Genomic DNA, 17812 nt, shown 5'->3' with positions numbered 1-17812 from the left:
GTCAATCACCCCACCCTAACATTTTCGTCTGATTTTTTATTCGTTGACAAAAAATATCAGAGATTTGTGTTTTTGTCATTCAAAAAGAGTGAATCTCTTCTCACAGTGTGAACACTTGTGAGGTTTCTCTCCAGTGTGGATCTTCTCGTGTGTTTTCAGATTTCCTGACACACTGAATCTCTTGTCACAGTGTGAACACTTGTGAGGTTTCTCTCCAGTGTGGATCCTCTCGTGTGTTTTCAGATTTCCTGACACACTGAATCTCTTGTCACAGTGTGAACACTTGTGAGGTTTCTCTCCAGTGTGAATCCTCTCGTGTGTTTTCAGGTGTCCTGACAGTCTGAATCTCTTGTCACAGTGTGAACACTTGTGTGGTTTCTCTCCAGTGTGGATCCTCTCGTGTGTGTTTTCAGATTTCCTGACTGACTGAATCTCTTCTCACAGTGTGAACACTTGTGAGGTTTCTCTCCAGTGTGGATCCTCTCGTGTGTTTTTCAGGTTTCCTGACAGACTGAATCTCTTTCTCACAGTGTGAACACTTGTGAGGTTTCTCTCCAGTGTGGATCCTCTCATATGTTTTCAGACTTGATGAATCACTGAATGTCTTTTCACAGTGTGAACACTTGTAAGGTTTCTCTCCAGTGTGGATCCTCTCATGTGTTTTCAGATTTGATGACAGACTGAATCTCTTGTTACAGTGTAAACACATGTACGGTTTCTCTCCAGTGTGGATCATCTCGTGTGTTTTCAGACGTGTTGACCGACTGAATCTCTTGTCACAGTGTGAACACTTGTAAGGTTTTCTCTCCAGTGTGGATGGTCTGGTGCAGTTTTAAACAGTTTGCTGAAGAAAAAGTCTTTTCACACTCAAAGCACATGTACTCTCTCACACCAGTGTGTATTTTCTGATGTCTTCTTAAAAAATTGTAGAAATGAAAAACTCTTTCCACACAAAGAACATGAATGTGGTTTCTCCTTTGTATGAACTCTCTGGTGATCCTTCAGGTATGAAGCTCTCAAAAATGTTGTGTGCCACACTGATCACATGTGAATAGTTTCTCTCCAGTGTGAATGTTCATGTGTCTTTTAAGAATGTTTGAATGTTTTTTGTTTATTTTGAGTGTTAATGTTTATTTTTATTTTAGGTGATTGTGATGAACTCTCATATGTTTCGTAAGATGTCGTTTTAGTCTGAAACTCTTCCCACATTGATCACATGCATACAGTTTCTCTCCAGCATGAACTCTCATGTGTACCATAAGGTGTCCTTTTTTTTGTGTGAAACTCTTTCTACATTGATCACGTGTAAGGTTTTTCTCCAGTGTGAATCCTCTCATGCTGTTTTAAACACTGTGCTGTAGTAAAAGTCTTTTCACACTCAAAGCACATGGTACTCTCTCACAGCAGTGTGTATTTTCTGATGTTCTTTCAAATTTTGTAGTAATGGAAAAAACTCTTTCCACATAAATGACATGAATGTGGCTTCTCCTTTGTATGAACTGTCAGGTGCTTCTTCAGGTCTGAAGCTCTCAAAAATGCTTTGTCGCATTGATCACATGTGTACAGTTTCTCTCCAGTGTGAACTCTCATGTGAACGTCAATATGTTTGCTTGTCAAACTCTTTCCACACTGAGTGCAAGTGAAATATTTTTTGGCTCTTCTTTGCCTTAAGTCTTTCTGTTTGGTTTTCGTTTGAGAGCAAATTAAAGGTTTTTCTTCAGTTTTGACATGAATTTTCTCCTCAACTTCACTGAACTCTCCATTCTCCTCATTTTCTTCAAACAACTCTGAAATAAAAGTAAACAGAGAAATATGAAAAAATAAAAATAAAACCGTGATGTGTAACAGTGGACAGTAGATAACTGCTATATGAAATGTTGATCATTTTGGATGTATTTTGTTTTTTTATTATATGTCCCTGAAACTATAAAAAAAATATTGGCACAAATCCGTGTGTCTATAGGGTGAAACTATTAAACATATTTAATCAACTACACAATTATCTAAACATACATGTTGAAAAAAAGTACCCAGTTCATAGAAAGTAAATATTATTTGATGCTTCAGCTAAATTATTCAACAGCTCTAAATATGTTCCCTATTACAACAAATCTAAAACCACTTGAAACTTTATCATCTTCAGCAATATTAATGAAGAATCAAGATTAACACAAATCTGTTTTCTTTTTCTCTTCAATGTGTTTCATTCTGCAGGGTTTGTGGAGCTTCAGAATCTCTGTCTGGAAGTGCAGAAGGTTTTTATTCATCAAAATATGAATTAATCAGATATAATCAATGTGAATATAGCCATTTATGTATCAAGTTATTCTACTATTATAATCATGTATTTGCCTGTGTGTATGGAGGCCTGCTTGAGAATGGAATGTGCAGACATTACAAAAATACATTGAAGCTACACATCCTGTTTGGATATCAGACAAAATATTTGATGAGGCCTCCTCCTTTCACTTAACATAAACTGAGGCCTCCTGTCTACTTCCTAAAATCAGACTGGAAGACATTACAAAAATACATTAAAAGAAGAAAAAAAGGATTAAAAAAAGATAACTATGGGGCCAGTTTTACTAACAGCTTGCACCAGCGCAACCCTTCTTTTGGCGTTAAAATAGTGGGGTCAGGTTTTACTAAAGACGTTTGCAGTGATGAATTATCGCTGAAAAGGTGTGGACACAGAGTTTCTCGGCTTAATTATCTCTGATAATAAAGGTCTATCTTCTGGCATCAACACCTCAAGACTTCAAGAGTGATTTCTCACAGAATCAGCAGAAGCTAACAAAGAAACAACTGATTTCCCAAAATCAACAATAAATCAGTTTCAAAGTTTTTTTTTTTTTACTAATATACACATTTAAGCATTTATGTAAATAATCAGAAGAGACCAGAGCCTTACAAATACAAAGTGTCAGGGGTGTGGACTCGAGTCACATGACTTGGAGTTGACTCAGACTCGAGTCCCAAATCTGATGACTTGTGACTCGACTCGACATAATCGTGATTAAAATGCAGTGGTTGCCGCTAAATTTAAATGGCTAGATATTTTTGTTCAAAGCCAGTCTAAGTGTAAGACTAGGCTGGACGTAAAATGTGCTTTAAGTCGTGCGTAGAATTTATACCCGTTGAACCATCTCGGCGTAGTGCTACGTCTGAGACTAAATCTTACGCCTAGTCAGAGGTAGGTGTAAAGTGAAAAGTAATGTGCTGCTCGGACATTATTCGTTTTTTAAGGATTCATGTCTGTTAGTTAATTCTTACTGCAGACGTGAACTGTAATGTTTATGGTCTTTATGGGCAGGATAAGCGATATCAATCGCGAAGCTTCGTGTAGACTAAAGCTTACCACACTGTCGACATAGAATACAAAATATATTTATGTACAGCATGTAATAATTATGCAGTAAAATATTACATATGAACTGGGGATTATTAAAAGAAACTGAACCGTTTGACATCTTGCTTGGAAGGACATTGTAAATGCTTGGAAATATTTAATGTCTTTAATTCCATTCATTATTTGTTGCGTGCCTGCCACCCAATAATCTCAATAAGTTTTGTGCTTTGTTACTTTTATTCAGAAATAAAAGATCAGCAATCAGATTTTGCTTTCAAATATTTTCACAAAATACACACTATAAAACGTGTTTTTTCAGCCACAGAAAGACGCTAGTAAAACACAACATGTCACGACATAATTGCACATAAAACTGATTGTAGCCCTAAGCTATAAAAAAATAACTCTAGAGAGAATCTTTGAATTACATTTTGTGACGGCTTGTTAAAAGAGGAGGAAGCAATTGCAGGCAATCAGAAGAAGTTTATTGAAATCAGAGTCCAGAATGTAGGCAATGGCAACGAAGGTCTACGGTGGCGTGAGAAGAGCGGGATGGTGAAGTCGCAGGTGAAGGTGAAGACGGTCAATGGATGAAACCAGGAACAGACCGGAACACTGACACGAGACGGACGAAAACACGAATACAATCCAGCACACGAACACGGAAGACGGTTAAACCAACTAGGCAGTGGAGACATGAATGAGGATCTGACAACAGACAGAGAGATGAGTGAGTATATGTAGCTGAGTGTAGATGAGGATCAGCTGGAGCGAGACACTCAACACACAGGTGACAACAATCAACCAAACGAGCCACATGGAGAGGACTACCGTGAGTACAACACCAAACACAAAACATGACACGGAGGAAACAATGGATTTCCTACCGTGACAGTACCCCCTCCCCTAGGACGTCACCTGACGTTCCCAGCCTGCTTTACCTGTAGATTGTAATCATCAATAAGGCGGTGATCCCAGTATGTCCCGAGCAGGAACCCACCTCTCTCCTCCGGACCGTAACCTTCCAATCCACCAAGTACTGAAATCCGCGTCCCCTCCGTCTAGAGTCCAGAATCCGATTAACCAAATATGTGGTTTCCCCATTAACGATACAAGGCGGGGGGGGAACCGGGGCAGGCGGGTTAAGACGGGAAAATTTTGGACACATGGTTTAATTTTGGACACATGGAACACGGGATGAACCCTCCTGTACGCCGGAGGAAGGCTAAGACGCACTGTTACCGGATTAATGATTTTGGTAACAGAAAACGGGCCAATAAATTTGGGAGCAAGCTTATTCGAAACGGAACGCATCTGAATATTCTGGGTAGAAAGCCACAACTCTTTGACCGACGACGTAACGGGGAGGCTTCGACCCCGTGGCGATCGGCCTTAGCCTTGGTGCGCGACCTAGCCTGGAGTAAGAGCTCTGCGAGCTCTGGTCCAGGTGCGGGTGACACCTCTGGACTAGTGCGTGTGCGGAGGGGACCGAAACCTCTGGGATTCCGTACTGACAAAAATTAGGTGGTTGGTACCCTGAAACTACACCTAAATGGAGAGACATGCCCGTAGATGACATGGGTAAAGAATTGTGTGCGTACTCCACAATTGAGAGTTGCTGGACACCAGGACGAAGGATTATTGGAAGCCAAACATCGCAAAACCCTTTTCGACATCCTGATTGGCTCTGGCTCGGTATTTTGGACACATTGCTCTGGGGATGAAAACCGGAAGAAAAGACTAACAGTCGCTCCTAACAATTTACAAAGAGTCTTCTCTCCAAAATTTGGACACAAATTGGGGGACCCCCTGTCAGAAAACCACGTCTGTCGGTCGGAAGGCCATGTATACGGAAGACGTGGTCAATGACAGCTACCGCTGTTTCCTTGGCTGATGGTAATTTGGGGCAAGGGAATAAAAATGAGTCGCCTTCGAGAACCGGTCCACTACGGTTAAAATCACCGGTATTGCCCTTAGAGGGCGGGAGGGCGGTAATGAAATCTAGCGAAATGTGGGGGACAGGGTCTCGAAGGGACAGACAGCGGTAAGAGTAACCCATCTGGAGGTCGATTGGAAGTCTTACCAATAGCGCAAACTGAACAAGCCAAGACGAAGTCGTGGGACGTCACGAGCCATACCAGGCCACCAAAAATCGTTGCTTGACTAGAAACCTAGTTCTACTAACCCCTGGGTGACAAGCAACACTGGAACAATGACCCCACTGGAGAACGTCTGACCGTAACCCCTCCGGCACAAACAATCGGTTCGGTGGGCAACGAGCCGGGGGCGTTACCCCTTCTAAGGCAGTCAACACCTTCGATTCGACCTCCATCTGAGCGCGGGAGATAATGATGGTCCCCGGTAAAATGGGCTCGGGGGAGAGCAGTAGCAGTACGATCGGAAACGCTCAAAAAGACAGGATAAAGCATCGGGTTTGATGTTCTTGGAACCCGGCCGGTAAGAAAAGTGTAAAATCGAAAACGACCGAAAAAACAATGCCCACTGACCTGCCTGGAGTTAAGTCTTTTGGCGGTTCTAATGTATTCGAGATTCTTATGGGCCGTCCATACAATGAAAGGTACACCCGACCCTTCAAGCCAGTGACGCCATTCTTCCAGTGCAAGTTTGACTGCCAACAACTCTCGATGTTTGCCAATGTCATAATTAACCTCTGCAGGAGATATAAACGGTGAAATACGATCGCGCGCAAGGATGCACCTTTCCGTCTGAGGATGCGCGTTGGGACAACACTGCTCCTACCCCCACCTCTGACGCGTCGACCTCCACTATGAATTGACGTGAGCGATCAGGGGTGACGAGAATGGGAGCTGGAAACAAAGCAGCTTTTCAGTTTGGCAAACGCAGCCCTCGGCTGCGTTTGACCACCTGAACGTCAAACTAGGGGAGGTCAAAGGCGGTCAGAGAGGAGCGGCTAGTTGGCTGAAATTGCGAATAATGAAACGCCCGGTAAAAATTGGCGAACCCCAGAAATCTCTGCAGGGCCTTGCGAGACTCTGGGGATGGCCAATTTACCACAGCCTTAACCTTCTCAGGATCATCTGCGAACACCCTCAGTCGAAATGATGTGTCCTAGAAAAGAAACAGACTGTGCATGAAAAACGCATTTCTCCGCCTTGACAAACAATCCCATTCTCTAGCAACCGCAGAAGAGAATCGTCGTACGTGTTGCACGTGTTCCTGGAGAGACGAAGAAAGAAAAAATCAATATGTCATCCAGGCAAACATATATGAACAGATCGCACCATGTCTCGCAACACGTCATTAACGAGTGCTTGGAAGGACTGCCGGCGAGTTCGTTAGCCCGAAAGGGCATCACGCAGTACTCAAAATGGCCTCTAGGGGGTGTTAAAGGCAGTCTTCCACTCATCCCCCTCCCTGATGCGGACCAAATGATAAGCATTACGTAAGTCCAATTTAGTGAAAACGGACGCTCCCTGCAACCTTCTCAAAAGCTGAAGACATAAGCGGCAAAGGATAGGTATTCCTTTACCGTTATGTTGTTCAGCCCTCGGTAGTCAATGCAAGGTCGCAAGGATCCGTCCTTCTTTCCCACAAAAAAGACCCCCGCCCCCGCTGGAGAAGAAGAAGGGCGGATGAACCCCGTTGCTAGAGAAACTGGATATATATTTCTCCATGGCCGCCGTCTCTGGAATAGACAAAAGAATATAACTTGCCCTTAGGCGGAGAAGTTCCTGGCAATAACTCTATCGCACAGTCATAGGGACGATGAGGAGGGAAGAGAATCAGCACGAGACTTACTGAACACCTCCTTCAGGTCGTGGGTACTCCGCGGGCGGGCACGGTAGCCAAATCCACTGCTTCCCCCTGAAACACAGACTCAGAAACATTAACACCAGCAGACAAAAGACAAGACAAATGACACTCCTCGCTCCAGCTAACCACAGATCCGAGGCGCCAATTGATCCTGGGGTTGTGTTTTCTGGAGCCAGGTGTGACCTAGAAACAATGGGGGATTGAGGTGAGTCCGTGATGTAAAATGAAAATCTCCTCCGTATGGTTGCCAGATGTGATGAGAGAAACCGGTACAGTGGTCTGTGTGATGACTGGCAGTCTGTGTCCGTTGAGTGCAAAAGGTGCAATGGGGTGTTTGAGGGAGGTGAGAGGAATGTTGAGTTTAGTAGCCAACTTACAGTCCATGAAAATACCCTCTGCCCCAGAATCCAACAAAGCGTGATGATCGAGTGCGTGGGTGGACCACCGTAGACTCACCGGAAGGAGTGTCGATGTAGATGAGGTCTTCCTGGCAGAGATCCCACCCGATAGTAGCCTCCGTTGTTTACTATCGGGCTTGGTCTTTTACCGGACAGCGCTGGATGTGATGTTCTTGGCTGCTGCAGTTAAATTAAACATAGTCCCAGGGATCTCCGCCTGATCCTCTCCTCCCGGGAGAGCCGAGCTCGCCCAACCTGCATGGGTTCAAGATCTCCCGGTGGGGCTGACCGCAACCCTCTGAGCGCTGACGCTGAGCCCTCCGGTCTGGTCGCGAGAACTGCTCTCCCCCTCCGTCTGGCGGCTTGGTCGAGTCGGTTGTCTACTCTGATGGTGAGGTCGATCAGGCCATTGAGAGAAGTGGGGAGACGCTCGACGGCGCGGATCTCCTGTTGGATGCGGTCAGCCAACCCATGCAGGAAGTGATCCCACTGCGCCTCTTCGTTCCACTTACACTCCGCTGCCAGGGTGCGGAACTCAATAGAATAGTCGGCTACGGACCTGTCTTCCTGACGTAGGTCCGTGAGAAGTCTAGCCGCCTCCCTCCCGGCGACGGAGCGGCGGTCGAAGACCCGTCTCATCTCCTCCGAAAGGGCGTGGAACGAGGCACAGCAGCTGTCTTGGTTCTCCCACACCGCCGTCCCCCAGAGGGCAGCCCTCCCCGTCAGTAGTGACAAGACGAATGCCACCTTCATTTCCTCGGTGTGAAACGTGCGGGGCTGCAGGGCGAAGTGCAGAGAACATGAGACAGAAATGATCGACCAAAACTTTAGGCTCACCCGCATATTTCTCAGGGATGGGGAGGCGTGGTTCGGACTGGGAAATCCCTCCGGAGACGATCGGCGGTGTGGGTGGCGTGGGAGGCGCAGCGGGTGGCGGTTGTTGTTGTCGTTGAGCCTGGAGAGCGAGCTCGGACACGCTTCGTCACCATTGCTTGGAAAGCTCGACCCATCTCATCTATCGCCTTGTCTTGGCGATCCATGCGATCAACGGCTCTCTGCAAAAACTCCTCTAGATGAGATGGGGAGCGATCGCCTGCTGCTTCCATGATGGTCAGATCCTACTGTGACGGCTGGTAAAAGAGGAGGAAGCAATTGCAGGCAATCAGAAGAAGTTTATTGAAATCAGAGTCCAGAATGTAGGCAATGGCAACGAAGGTCTACGGTGGCGTGAGAAGAGCTGGATGGTGAAGTCGCGCAGTGAAGGTGAAGACGGTCAATGGATGAAACCAGGAACAGACCGGAACACTGACACGAAGACGGACAACACGAATACAATCCAGCACACGAACACGGACGACGGTAAACCAACTAGGCAGTGGAGACATGAATGAGGATCTGGACAACAGACAGAGAGATGAGTGAGTATATGTAGCTGAGTGGAGATGAGGATCAGCTGGAGCGAGACAATCAACACACAGGTGACAACAATCAACCAAACGAGCACATGGAGACTACGTGAGTACAACAACAAACACAAAACATGACACGGAGGAAACAATGGATTTCCTACCGTGACACAAAACATGACACGGAGGAAACCTTCATGAAATCTGCCATGGGAATGTGCAGGGAGACTACAGATAAAAAACGCGGACTTGTTAGGAAATGTTTACCCAATGAAATCATGGCGCGGTGGCTTCACTTGTTATGATGTTTTGAGCAATTCAGTTCTGTATTAGTAGTTTGTAGCCACTGCGGCGTGAACGTCGTCTCAGCCATATCTATAACTGTGGGAGAATGTGTCAGCGTGGACACGCATTGTCTACGGCGGGCGTAGTTGTGCCTGATGTGATCGTTAGTTTTCAGTTGGTGCAACAGGTGTAAAATATTTATCGAAGGGCTTACATCCAGCTTTTTATGTCTAGCTGGTGCAACGGCCCAGAGCTTCTGTCGAATTGCGATCTCGAGTCTAAATTCAGTTTATCGTGCAGTCCTAGTTCACGGTGTGTGTGAAGAACACAAACCTTCTGCAGTAAAGTGATTTGATATAATATTTTTTTTACATTTTGCAATGATTATTATTTGTTATATGTGTAAACGCGCCTCAGAGTGTGACGTTATATCACGACTGTGCGGTGTGTCTGTAGAACATTTCACATGCTCAAAGTCTAGACTAACCACGGCTTTAAATTAACCATTTTAATTAGCTTTATCTGTGTCCAACATGTCTCACTCAACCGTTACCTCTGACACGATTTTCCTCCTTTTAAAAACCGAGCAACTTCTTAAAAATGTGACACACAGGAAGTGACATCATCTGAGCTCTTTCTACAGCAGGGTGGGGGGACAAGAAAATCACCTCAATCTATTGTTTCAGTTTTCACACGAAACTGCAGTGTTATAAAACTATATTGAAAAACGTCCCAAAATATTTGGTAAAACATTTGTGAACCAGATCTAAAATAAATGTAAATTAAACAGTTAAAGTAATATTTAATCTGCCCTTGACAATCAATATGAGAGTTTCCCAAAACTCTCTTTACTGAACATTTTGTAGAAGAGTTTTTTTTGTAATCAAGTTATTCTACTATTATAAATGTATGTTTTTGTGTGTAAGGAGGCCTGCAGGAGAGAAATCAAGTTATTATTCTGTTATGACCATGTGTCCTGTGTGTATGGGTTCGGTGTGGTTCACTTTTGGGGGTTTCCACTGGGTCTGCAGTGCCGTCTGCCGCTGATCTGAAGAATCACACTCTTGGGGTTTTGTTTCCTGAAGATAGACTTTTATTTTAAAGAGAATAAAGCCGAGAAGTTCTCTGCATGGAAAAATCTCCTGAATGTTTTTCTGTCTTTCCTTTTAAACCGTTTTCCTTTAAGGTGTGTTCTATACATTTTCATAGAGTTTTCCTACAGTTCGTTTCCTCCCTGGAGAGAAGGGGCCCCCAAGACGTGTTATGGTAAAGAACAAGGCACACTTGTATTTTTCCAGATGTTTCTTATCTGAGGGTCTGTACATTTCAGCTATGCAGGCTTTTTTTTTTTTTACACACAGACTTAATGACTATATGGAAGAATAACTGGATATATAAATGGCTAGATTCACCTTGATTATACTTGATAAATTCAATCGTTGCTAACTCAGTGCAGACACAGACTCTAGAGACTCTCTGCTTTATTGTCTCTGATAAAAACAGTATATCTTCCAGCATCAACACCTCAATACTTCGAGAGAGATTTCTCATAGCAGCGACTGCATTTTGTACCCCATTTAATAGTTTATTATCTGATTATCTAAATGTGATGAAGTGCTTGAGTCTTTCTAACATGGATGTTCTTCAGCATCGTGAATAAATGAAGAGTGAACACTAACCTGTTATTCTTGAGTATCTTCAGTGTGTTTGATTCTGCAGGGCTCTAGATCTCTCATCTTCTCTCTGTCCTCTTTGATAAACTCAGTCTCTGAGCAGATTTCAGCTCTTCCTGAACTGATGGAGATATTTATATTCCTGCAAACTAAACTACTGTGAGGGAGGAGTGTATCTGCCGAGGGAAAAAAAAACCCACATATCAGTTACTGAGTTTGTTCTTATATGTTCTTTGAGAAAGTGTGTGGGGGGGGGATGCAAAATGTTTTCCAGCGTCAAAACTATGTTCATATTTATCAGCATTAACATATAGATTTAAAAGGTCTCACTTATAGGATCAAGGTAAAGTACTGAGCAGTATCTGTTTCAGTGTATTTTAACAATGTAACTAACAAATTTGATCCAAAGACGACAAAAAGAGTAAAAGATATGTCAGCAGACAGCAACATTTAAGATTGATTCCCATCAGTTCTCCTCACAGATCTTCAAACTTTAACTTCTGACTCGACATTCAGTACCAGCTCTCACTCCAAACATCGACACACACACACACACACAATCACACACACTCAAAATCATTCAGTACCAGTTCTCACTTCAATCATCGACACAAACACACACACAAACACACTCAAAAATCATTCAGTACCAGTTCTCACTCCAAACAATCACACACACTCAAAATCATTCAGTACCAGCTCTCACTTCAATCATCGACACAAACACACAAACACACTCACAAACACACTCAAAATCATTCAGTACAAGCTCTCACTCCCAAACAATCACACACACACTCAAAATCATTCAGTACCAGCTCTCACTCCAATCATCGACACAAACACACTCACAAACACACTCAAAATCATTCAGTACCAGCTCTCACTCCAAACAATCACACACACTCAAAATCATTCAGTACCAGCTCTCACTTCAATCATCGACACAAACACACAAAACACACACACAAACACACTCAAAAATCATTCAGTACCAGCTCTCACTTCAATCATCGACACAAACACACAAACACACTCCAAAATCATTCAGTACCAGTTCTCACTTCAATCATCGACACAAACACACAAACACATTCAGTACCAGCTCTCACTCCCAAACATCGACACACACACACAAAACAATCACACACACTCAAAATCATTCAGTACAAGTTTTTATTTTTATGATATAAGTGAATATAATATTTATTTACACTATCACTTTAATAATCGTTAAGTACAAGTTATCACTTAAATAATCGACACACACACACACAAACACACTCAAAATCATTCAGTACAAGCTCTCACTCCAAACAATCACACACACTCAAAATCATTCAGTACCAGTTCTCACTTCAATCATCGACACAAACACACAAACACACACACAAACACACTCAAAATCATTCAGTACCAGTTCTCACTTCAATCATCGACACACACACACACTCAAAATCATTCAGTACCAGTTCTCACTTCAATCATCGACACAACACACACACAACACACACACAAACACACTCAAAACATTCAGGACCAAGTTCTCAAGTCAATCATCGACACACACACACACAAACACACTCAAAAATCATTCAGTCAGTACCAGTTCTCACTTCAATCATCGACACACACACACACAAACACACTCAAAATCATTCAGTACCAGCTCTCACTCCAAACATCGACACACACACAACAACAATCAACACACACTCAAAATCATTCAGTACCAGCTCTCACTCCAATCATCGACACAAACAACACAAAACACCACACACAAACACACTCAAAATCATTCAGTACAAGCTCTCACTCCAATGCATCGACACACAAACACACAAACACACCACACAAACACACTCAAAATCATTCAGTACCAGTTCTCACTCCAATCATCGACACAATCACACAAACAAAGACACACAAACACACTCAAAAATCATTCAAGAGTACCAGCTCTCACTCCAAACATCGACACACACACACAAACAATCACACACACTCAAAATCATTCAGTACCAGTTCTCACTCCAAACCATCGAACAACACACACAAACACACTCAAAATCATTCAGTAACAAGCTCTCACTCCAAACAATCACACACACTCAAAATCATTGTTTTTTTTTTTCAGTACCAGCTCTCACTCCAACATCGACACACACACACAACAATCACACACACTCAAAATCATTCAGTACAAGCTCTCATTCCAAACATCGACACAATCACACAAAACACACACACAAACACACTCAAAATCAGTTCAGTACCAGTTCTCACTCCAATCATCCGACACAAACACACTCAAAATCATTCAGTACCAGTTCTCACTCCAATCATCGACACAAAACACAAAACTCAACAAATCATGCAGTACCAGTTCTCACTCCAATGCCTCGACACAAACACACTCACAAACACACTCAAAATCATTCAGTACCAGTCTCACTCCAAACATCGACACACACACACAAACAATCACAACACACTCACTCGAAATCATTCAGTACACAAGCTCTCACTCCAATCATCGACACACACACACACACTCACAAACACACTCAAAATCATTCAGTACCAGTTCTCACTCCAATCATCGACACACACACCACAAACATCACACACACTCAAAATCATTCAGTACCAGTTCTCATTCCAAACATCGACACAATCACCACTCAAAATCATTCAGTACCAGTTCTCATTCCAAACATCGACACAAACACACAAACACACACACAAACACACTCAAAATCATTCAGTACCAGTTCTCACTTCATCGAATCCACGACACAAACACACACACAAACCACACACACTCAAAATCATTTCAGTACCAGCTCTCACTCCAACCATCGACACACACACACTCACAAACAACACTCAAAATCATTCAGTACCAGCTCTCACTTCAAACTCGACACACCACACACATAACACAACAAAAAACACACTCAAAATCATTTCAGTACCAGTTCTCACTTTCAAACAATCGACACAATCACACAAAACACACACACAAACATACTCAAATAATTCAGTACCAGTTCTCACTCCAAACATCGACACACACACACACACACACACAAACCAAACACACTTAAAATCGCTCAGGTCTGAATGAACTCATATTTTCCTCACATGCTCGCTGCTGCTGCTGCTGCTCTAAATGGTTTATTTTCTGTAGAAAGAAGCCAGAAAAGACGCAAAAGTAGCGTGTGATGAAAACAACACAGCACGAGCCTGTAATGTGTCGCTTAAACGAGCTGTATAAGTGTGTGACGGTCGTGTAAATAAGAGAAATACCGTGATCTGCTCGCCTCTCTCTCTCAAAAGGACTCGTTTTCAGCCCAGAGCTGATGTTCGGTTCTTGACACGAATCGTTCTTTTGAGTCGGTTTCACAAACCAAACTTAAGGTTTGTAAGAAGTTTTTTTTTTTTTTTTCAATCATTTGATTATTACAGCCACCTAAAATATGTTGCGTGTAAAAAGTGTTTGTTTCGGCCAGTTAAAGGGCGGTCACATTGTGTGCACGCGATGTACCACCTCCTCATTTTGAGCAGAAAAAACCCTGTAGGATTTTATTTACAATATATTAACATCCTGCTGCACTTTACTTAACTGTGTATACTGTAATATTACACTTGAATGGCACCTTATATATTTCTTATTGAGCTAGTCAACAACAGATAAAGAGCAGTCAGAAAAGCATTTATTTCAATAAAATGAAGGAAATAATCAAAAAGTTGTGAGGGAGGGCTTTTTTTGTCCCAATAAGGTGGCATCCATTTAATAATTTGTATTAAATTGATACATTTATCATTTGACTACATACAGTATATTTTTCAGGTTGGCTTGGCTTGAGAAAGCATAGCCTGAAAGTTTGAAGTTTTTTTCAATTTGAAAGTTTTACAGTTGAGGGCAATACAGTCTATCAGAGAAAATAAAACAGAGAGTTGAGAGAGGAGACAGACACTCAAATACTCTTTACAGTACTCACTACATGATAAGGACTTAAAGAACTATCTAGACACATGAAGTGGGTCTCTTCTCTCAATTTCTTTTTACTGACAATGTCCCTAAAGAGTCATATGAAGTCACATGAAGGTAAATTTAAGAGGTAACACTTTACAATAAGGTGTCATTGGTAAACACTAGTTAATGTATTAATTAACATGAACTAACAATTGAACAATACAATATTAGTTAATGAAAAAGGATTACAAATATGATATTATTATTTTTTTTAATTATTATTATATTTTTTGCAATGCATGCAACCATCAATGGCTTTACTTATCTTAGTAAAGTCTTTCTGCTCTATTTTAAGACATCTTTAAAGTCTCCGAAATAAGACTTTTAAAGACCCTTTAAAGACCAGTACTTCAAATACTATATCATAAAACATGTCAAATGTTTGAAATCGCACACATTTGCAATGACATTCTATGATTATGACCAAAGCATCCTTACAGTTAAAAGCCATTAACACAAACGCACATTTTTAAGAAAACAAAAGTAATTAAATGTTTTTTGTTTTTATACTTTACTGCCACCGAATCTCAAAATCCACCATACCTTTCGACATCCGGAAGTGAATGAACCTGGACATGCGCATTAATGCCATCAGTACGGCGCGCATGACGTAGTTACGGTAAATACATGTACGTGACATCACCACGTTACTGCGTTTTATAGACATACCATACGTCACTTTGCGCATGCGCGGTAAACACATTCGTGACGTCAGCGCGCTACAGTGAGTACTTGGATTGATCCGGTGCAACCAAGTGTCGAAGTTTGCCGAGGATTATCGAGGACTGCACAAAACCTTTCTGTCGAGTGATGTAATTAAATTGTACAATAATTTCATTGTGCATGCATATTATATTTAAAGTTTGCTTAACCAAAATCAAGGAGTTTATAAGACTAGATTATTCATTCTTTATACTGTAGACATGTAGAACATATCCGCGTTTGTGCATCAATGTCTGTGTGTTTTTTAATTAAATTAATGATGTTTTCCCTGCTTTGTATTTTATGTTTGAATGTGTCAAGCATGAACACAGTTGCCTGATTTAAGGTTGTGCAGACCAAAAAACAGTTTTTTGAAAAAAGTGTTTGCTGTAACATTCTAGTTTGGTCCCCTATAGTTTGCTGTAACTGTTGTTACTAAAGGTTCTGAAAACATTCAGTAAATGTGATGGAAGGACCTAAATAAGACCAAAAAAATAAAAAATTCTAGGTTGGTCCTGCAAAAGTTATGAGAATGTAGTGTAGAGACCAACAGGGAACATGCTATAGTAATGGTTCTCTTAAAGTTCCCAGAACGTCCTGAATGTTCTCATGACAGGCTCGGAACGTTACTAGCGACATCCTTGACACCAGCGTGGACGTTCTGAGAACGTTTGGGGAACGTGAGATTTCCAAATAAAATATGGTCCCCTAAAAGTCCTGAGAATGTCTTGAATGTTCTGTGAAGGTCCTTCAAATAATGTCCCCCGACCCTTTAATGAACTCGACATCGTGACCGTCTCGGAACGTCCTGGGAACGTAACTAGGCAACGTCCTTGAACACCAGCGGGGACATTCTAAGAACGTAAAGATTTCCAAATAAAATATGGTCCCCTAAACGTCCTGAGAACATCTTGAATGTTCTGTGAAGGTCCTCCAAATAACGTCCCCCCAACCCTTTAATGAACTCGACATCGTGACCGTCTCAGAACATTTCTGGGGACGTAAACTAGGCAAGGTCCTTGACACCAGTGGGGACATTCTGAGGACATTTTTGGGAACGTAAAATCTAGCGGGGCGATAAGCTAACTACTACATATTGTAGAAACTACATTTTTTGTAAAGTTGCTTTGGCAACGATTTGTATCGTTTAAAAAGCGCTATACAAATAAACTTGAATTGAAATTGAATTGTTCTTCCGAGACATTTACAGGTATTCCAGTAGCACTTTATTTTACAGTCATGTTACTCATATACATACTTGTACTTACTATAGTAATTACAATACAAAACCGAATGGACCCGACAGGCTTTCAGACCTCTAGCATGTACATATTACTGCTCTTTTGTTGTTTTTGATGGCTTCTATTGTCGTCATTTGCTTCAGTAAAAAGCGTCTGCTAAATGACTGTAAAGTGTGTGTGTGTGTGTGTGTGTGTGTGTGTTAGAGGTGTGGGAGTAAGTCACACATATGCAAGTAACAAGTAAGTCTCAAAGTCTTAAACCTTCAAGTCACAAGCAAGTTCAAGTCAATTTTTGTGAGAATCAAGCAAGTCAAGTCACTGCTTTTGTCAAAGCAATTCAAGTCATACAAATGTTTAATGATTTAACTGAATTTATATATTAAAGTTACTTAAAACTACAGTAGTTATGAAACTATGGGAGTTTTTATTTGCAAACAAACAAAATTGCAATATGCATTTCTACTCAAAAAGTTGTCCACATACAGCTGAGTTGGGTAAATACAATAAAAAAATCTGAAATAAATAAAAATTAAAAACTACATAGCCTAAGATGTAATGTAACTGAAATTAGTGCAACATAAAAGTATGAAAAGTATTAAGGTACAGCTGTTTCAATATGCCTCAAACATTGAAGAAAACCATGAAAAAAGTATAAATACACGTATAATGGTTTTCTATGCCACCAAATGGCATTCTTCAAACAGGCATCACCTTTATGAGACCATGAACACATCATTAAAGGGGATGAGATCCACCCACAAAATGAAAATGTGGTCATTAATCACTTACCCTCATGTTGTTCCAAACCCATAAAAGCTTTGTTTTTGTTTTTTTGCTCTTCGGAACACAATTTAAGATATTTTGGATGAAAACAGAGAGGCTTGAGACTGGTCCCATAGACTGCCCCCTAAAATAACAGTT

At 41.7% G+C, this 17812-nt stretch overlaps 1 protein-coding gene and 1 long non-coding RNA gene across 2 annotated transcripts; both read right to left on the bottom strand.

The window, feature by feature from the left end:
* Positions 1 to 295: 295 nt before the first annotated feature.
* On the bottom strand, positions 296 to 832 carry LOC122137244 (protein krueppel-like; the record flags this gene model as incomplete). Its single annotated transcript, XM_042723009.1, has 1 exon — positions 296 to 832. A coding segment is annotated over one exon (423 nt), but the record flags the coding sequence as incomplete, so codon positions are not given.
* Positions 833 to 1160: 328 nt separating this feature from the next.
* LOC122137210 lies at positions 1161 to 14705 on the bottom strand. The gene is made up of 3 exons (XR_006154695.1): positions 14219 to 14705; positions 10913 to 11082; positions 1161 to 1787 (listed from the first exon to the last, which is right to left on the bottom strand). It is a non-coding gene; the product is annotated as an uncharacterized LOC122137210 (long non-coding RNA).
* Positions 14706 to 17812: the final 3107 nt, after the last annotated feature.

The sequence above is a fragment of the Cyprinus carpio genome, chromosome B4, assembly GCF_018340385.1.
Source record: "Cyprinus carpio isolate SPL01 chromosome B4, ASM1834038v1, whole genome shotgun sequence".
Lineage (NCBI taxonomy): Eukaryota > Metazoa > Chordata > Actinopteri > Cypriniformes > Cyprinidae > Cyprinus > Cyprinus carpio.
Note: the sequence above shows the minus strand (reverse complement) of the source record. Positions and strands in the feature narration are given on the sequence as shown.